At 28.8% G+C, this 6,002-nt stretch overlaps 1 protein-coding gene across 1 annotated transcript; it reads right to left on the bottom strand.

The window, feature by feature from the left end:
- Window positions 1-2,188: 2,188 nt before the first annotated feature.
- LOC112594077 (coiled-coil domain-containing protein 43) lies at window positions 2,189-4,611 on the bottom strand. The gene is made up of 4 exons (XM_025338698.1): window positions 4,229-4,611; window positions 3,373-3,615; window positions 2,712-2,860; window positions 2,189-2,523 (listed from the first exon to the last, which is right to left on the bottom strand). Exons 1-4 carry the CDS (start codon window positions 4,388-4,390, stop codon window positions 2,445-2,447), a joined length of 633 nt encoding a protein of 210 aa, XP_025194483.1. The 5' UTR covers window positions 4,391-4,611; the 3' UTR covers window positions 2,189-2,444.
- Window positions 4,612-6,002: the final 1,391 nt, after the last annotated feature.

Below are 6,002 nucleotides of genomic sequence, written 5' to 3'. Positions count from 1 at the left end.
GTATTATTTGAAATTGTAGCATTAATTTACTTAGTAAGTATTTATTATAACTCATGATAATTGGATTGAACGCCTAATTCAATGACTGAAAGTCATTTATATTTGATAGTTGTATTTAATTAATTGTAATTAAATTAATAAACACCATTGTAGCACAAATAAAATATATATATATTTAATTTTTAATTATAATGTGAAAAAATAATTGATTTTGTAAAATTCATAAATTGTTGTCTTTTAGAATTAGTTATAATTTTGATTTATGTTGCAATTTATTTTTTGATATTGCTGCTACTCCAGTCCTGGAATCTCAGTAGATTTGTCTTTGATTGTTTAGATTTTTGTCTTAAATGTTAATTATTATAATATTGTAAATGATAAAATCGATGTTGAAATTTAAAATTTTAAACTTATTATGTATTACAATATATTTTTTTGACAATTATTTAATTTCAAATTTTTTTGGAAAATGCTAAATTTGGTTGGGGTATTGAAGAGCAAAAACCCCTACATTTTTTAAAACCAAAATCCTTGTCTGTCCTAACACATTAAAAATGTATGAATTACAATCAAAATAAATTGAAATTTTTTATATAATTAAATAATAGAAGTAAGATTACCGGACTGTTAATGTTTTGCTGAGAATATTATACAAAGAACAAAGTTTCATAATGCATTAACTGTATTGTAATAGTTTGAAATTATTATAATTATTAATTTTTTTTTTTAAATGCCCTGGGGCTTTATTATTTGCACGACCCAAAAGTCTTTATAAATATGTTTTTTCAATTATTGTATATATTTAACATACTAAATATAAATAATATATACTACACGTTGATGGAGTCGCTTCCGATGAAGGGACTCTTGCCTTAATCTAAAAATCTCTTAAACTAAGTCATATATAATTGGATGGCCAATGCATTAACTTGGTGATCTAGTCTTGTTTCATGTTTGCAGCAAACCTTTGGATTTCATTTGTTATTGTAGACAGCATCATATCACGATGAATAGCATTGTTTCTTTCAAACCGGTAGGCTGCAGTGATGGTTCAAAGGGTGATGTTTTGGCAGTATTGTATTAAATTGATGTTAGACTTATTGGTACAACTCCACAGTTGATTTCTGGAAATCCAGATTGATTTTATAATAGTTACATTTAGTAGACGTTTGTTTTCAATGGTTAATTTAGAATGGGGTCTGATTAACCAATTGAGTTTTCACATTTTTTCTTTAATCTGAAATTTTTTCTGACGTGGTGTTTCCAGTTTAGACGAGAGTCAAGGTGCATTCCAAGATATTTAGCTGAATTTTTTTGTGGGATTGGTGATTTGAAATTATTATAGTCATTTTTTTTTACTTATATTTTCAGGTTTCAACAGCAATGGTTATTAGTCTGTAGTCAGTTTTTTACAGTGAAAGAAGATACTGTTTTTGGAACACACATTTATGTGTATGTTAGCGACTAAGGCCACCACTACATCACACATAGTAAATTATTCTCAATGATACTTAACATAAAAATTACATATGAAATTTACTAGTATAAATTTTAAATAATCCAATATATATTTATATAAATTTGTATGCAGAAAAACTTTTTTTTAAGTATTAGATTAGCTATTTGTTAACAAAAATCAATAACAATGAATAAATATATATATTTTTTTTAAATTACCTGTCAATGTCAGGTTAGGTAAATTACAGGCCTAACAAGTCATGGAATATTTACTATTCAAAAATCTTTTAAAATGGATCAAAAAATGTAAGTTGAATATTTAACCACAAAATATATTAAATCAATTCTATAACCACATCTACCTAAATATAGTCTAGTCCACTAGGTAAAACGTGATAATGGGCCCTATCTCCATGCCGGATCAAAGTGCTAGAACAAATTTATAATGTGTAAAAGCTAATCAACTTCTACCATCTTAAGACTTTGCATGTTTCTTTTTCACTAGTAGGATGGAGTTTGCCCCATTGCTGCAAAGGATTTTATCTTATATTAAGCTACCTGTCAACATGAATTTGAAGTAAGATGAACACGAGAAGTAATAATATAAAAAATGTCAACTATTAAAAAGGAACTTGAGCTTTAATAATTATTATTTATTAATACATATTCTATATCAATATTGAACAAAATGTTAGTAGAATTTAACATTAATTAAAACCTTAATAATATAATTAATTCTTAACCATATATTATAACCATTTTATGAATATAAAGCTCTAAAATTTGGGCATTAATGTTCTTAAAATACAGTCTTTGTACGAAATTTATATCATTTTTGTTTTAAATAATCAAACATAATACACAAATTAATAAATATTTCAATATGTATAGGCAATTGTTGCCAACATTGAATGTCAACTAAATTCTAATTAGATAAATTGAAAAACACTTGTCAAACTGCACACAATTCTTGTTACTGTAGTATTTCAGCGTTTTCTTTCCACTTTTTGAGCTTTTTTCTTTTTAGCGTCTTTCTTCTCTTGTGCCAATTGCTTTTGTTTTTCTCTGTGAAATGAAATTTTGATCAAAATTAATATATTTGTTTTATTTTTTATTTTCAGTAATAATAATCATAAGATATATTTAATCAACTCTTTCAAAGCTTTTATCGACTGGCATGAGTTCAAATAACAAAAAGCACTATTATAATTTTATATCTTAATGTGATAATGAAATATAAATCAAAATTTTACCTGTCTTCTTTGTCTTTTTCCTTTTTACGTAAACTTTGTTCTTTAGCTCTTTCTCTCTGTTCTTTTTTTAAAGCTAATACAGAACTAGCATTAGTATTATGTTCTATGTCTAAATCGTCACTTTCTTCTTCTTCTGAATTTGCTTCTTTCTAACAAAATTAATATGTAATAATTTATACACATTTCACATTTTTATACTGTAGGTATGAAGATATTGTTGATCTAATAATTATGACAAGTCTAGATTTTTTAATACATAAAAAATTGAAATATAATATTTTTTCTTTGAAGAAACATACAAATCCTCATAAGTTTTTAAAAAGGTAAAAAAATTATGCGGAATTATTTAATTAATATCAAAATATGCAAATTTTTCATATCTTTGAAAAATTTAGAAATTAAAAACCATTAATAATTATAGAAACAGAACACAAATTCATTGTATTATAAATGAAAAATGTATTACTTTATCTTAATTTATTTTATTTTATTGATGACTAAATGATAGAATAAAATATTATAATAAGTATTTTTTTCAGAATTTAAAAAATATTTCAAAATATGATAAAGAAACTAACTCAATTTTTAATCTAAAAAAAAATGCATTTGTTAATTAATGACAAGTAACAATCTAAAATTCAGGACCCTAATCATGACATACCTGTGCATATTGACTTAAAATATTTTTTCTAATTTTAACTAAATCTGAATCTTCCTCATCTGAATTTAGTTTGTTGGTTTTATTGGGAATTGTCACAACAGTTCTTATATTGTTTTCTAACATTTTAACCAAAGCCTCTTCGGTGTCCTCTATGGGTATTTTGATTTCACTAGCACCACTGTCATTTTGTGTGTCATACATGTTAATTATTTCCATGCATTGGGTTTTCACTTCGTTCTCACTCTGTGGAAAGAATAGTAAAAATATGTTTATTCATATTGTTTAAATAATTTTTTTTATTTTTTTAGAATGAGAACTTTAAATATGTGGTTTACCTAAACAAGTATAATATTCAATCCACAATACAAATGTTATTATAATTTTATGAATTAAAAATCAAAATCGTTTACATGATTGTAATTAATAAACACCTATTGTACTTAAGTTAAACATATAAGTAGCTATATAGGTGTTATGAAACTACTTTACTTGCATTTTTAAAAAGGATAGTTATAATCTACCATACAAGTCAGAATTTAAACTAATTTACTATGATGCAATACTAAATTAACTAAAATGTTGTTACAATAGCATTGATTTTAGATACGTAAAACATTAACACTGAGACTTGGGAGATGAAAAAATAAAATAAGAATAGTGGTTTAAAATAACAAACAGGTAGGTGATACGAATATACGATAACCATAATCATGTAGATATCCCAGCTATATAGTAGAACATAAAAGAATCGGTAGACCACACACTAAAAGCATATTACGTTTTATAGTTTGATGACAAAATGGTGGTTGACCACACATTGGTTGACAGCCCTCATACGGTAGGATATGGTGCTTACCAATACTTCTCCGAGAATAGCCTCCAGTGCGCTTATTTTTTCGCATCGATCTTCTTCGCCATCCAACACGCTTTCGATGTAGTTCAAATATATCTCCTCGTCCAGCGCGAATTGTTTAAGTTTCGACGTCAACCACGCCGTTTTCGTGCACTGGGCCGACATGTCTTGAGGTCTGCTAACGAATCACGTGTGGAAACTGTAACAGAGCTTTGTCGGTCCTTTGACAATTCAACGACGGGCGACCGGAAGTGCTCGACTTTTGCGATGTGGCCAGATTTCTAACTCACAACACTCGTTCAGATCGAACAATTCCACAGGTCGAATAATTCAACGTTAAGATTAATATCTTCAGACGCGCGAAGTCTTTGATGAACTCCGAAGTTCGAACCCGTTGCTACTATCACGGTTCAAACGTCAACCATTATCAGTTATCACGATAATATATTATTATCACACCACGATGAGATAACGTCATAAATTCACGAACATAATATTATTATGGACATCCGACATAGTATTATTTCTATTATTTATTTATGTGTAGCTAGTAGCTACAGTTCGTGCTGTAAGTACCTTTAGTACCTATCTACCTAAAGATATTCTACCTTTTTACTTTTTTAATTTTCAGTATCTACCCCTGGAATGGTTGAATTGATCACAATTTGATTATGCGATGCAAACAAAATAATTTGTATGAAAAATACCTTATAAAACTATACAGGAACAATAATTGAATACGTAGCAGTGGCGAAGCCAGGGATGGGGCTGTGGGTGTTTCAGCCCCTCTCCACCCCTCCCCCGAAATTAAAGGATATTATTGGGATAAACTTTTGGGATGATACCGCATCGGCTCCCGGCAGGCACTAATGAGTCCGTATCGGCTCCGGGTATTTGACCATTTCTTCGGTTTAGTGGCCGTATTGCGTCCCATTTGTGAACGTAAGTCATATTATTAAAAGTTAACGTATTATTATTATTATTATTATTATTATATATACTTACATTGTAATTGTGGAGACGTCTACCCTTTGTTGATATTTGATTATTTATCATATCTTTAACGCGTATATTACATTTCTTGGTGTTGTTATTTCGAGCAATCGGCGTAGCATTAGTCTATGTATTTTATTATTACTCAGCCTGTGAGTGCGATCCAATGGAGCTAATTGTTCATTAAGAGCCCTTTTGGTGAACATATCTGTAGTCAGTCCTCAGCCTGTGAATGGGAAGGAAAATACTATTAATTGGGAGTCGGTGCGTCCATACCATTGGCATCTTAAGGGAGCCGATACGGCCACCTTCAAATGAATAGTGGAGTCAAAGCGGACAAATGGGAGCCATTGCGGATACTCCGAAACTTTTTTTATCTGATGATCTATATTTTTCATAAAATTTATTATAGAAACGCACTATTACTGTAAGTCTTATGAGGATTTTATAAGTTTACAAACATAGAAATTAGTAGACATTACATGGCAAATTTATATTAATAAAACCAATTTTGTGTATTGACTTACTAAAATTAAAAGTGAAAACGTAAAAAGTTATCTGTAATCAGACCATGGATTTAAATTTTTAAGAGTTTACGTTGGACACTTAATCGTAGACTATTGCACTACTACCTATACGTAGTGCGTCAATTGCACTTGTTTCGCATAGATAACGTATCTATTGCCCTAGTAGGCACATAACGACATATCAAAAAATATTTAAATCGGTCATATATTTACATGTCATAGTGCCACGCTGTGTCACTATTAAACAGTCGGTTAAA

The sequence above is a fragment of the Melanaphis sacchari genome, unplaced genomic scaffold, assembly GCF_002803265.2.
Source record: "Melanaphis sacchari strain LSU unplaced genomic scaffold, SCAv2.0 Contig0_pilon_pilon, whole genome shotgun sequence".
Classification (NCBI taxonomy): domain Eukaryota; kingdom Metazoa; phylum Arthropoda; class Insecta; order Hemiptera; family Aphididae; genus Melanaphis; species Melanaphis sacchari.
The sequence above is the reverse complement of the archived record's forward strand: the minus strand, read 5'-3'. Positions and strand labels throughout refer to the sequence as shown.

Bases quoted from the DNA above. Each gene is read 5' to 3' on its own strand.
- LOC112594077 (XM_025338698.1), bottom strand. From the start codon at position 4,390: ATGTCGGCCCAGTGCACGAAAACGGCGTGGTTGACGTCGAAACTTAAA. The intron at 2,861-3,372 runs GTATGTCATGAT...TAATTTTGTTAG, and splicing joins TTTTAAGTCAATATGCACAG to AAAGAAGCAAATTCAGAAGA. The intron at 2,524-2,711 runs GTAAAATTTTGA...TTCATTTCACAG, and splicing joins GAAAAAGACAAAGAAGACAG to AGAAAAACAAAAGCAATTGG.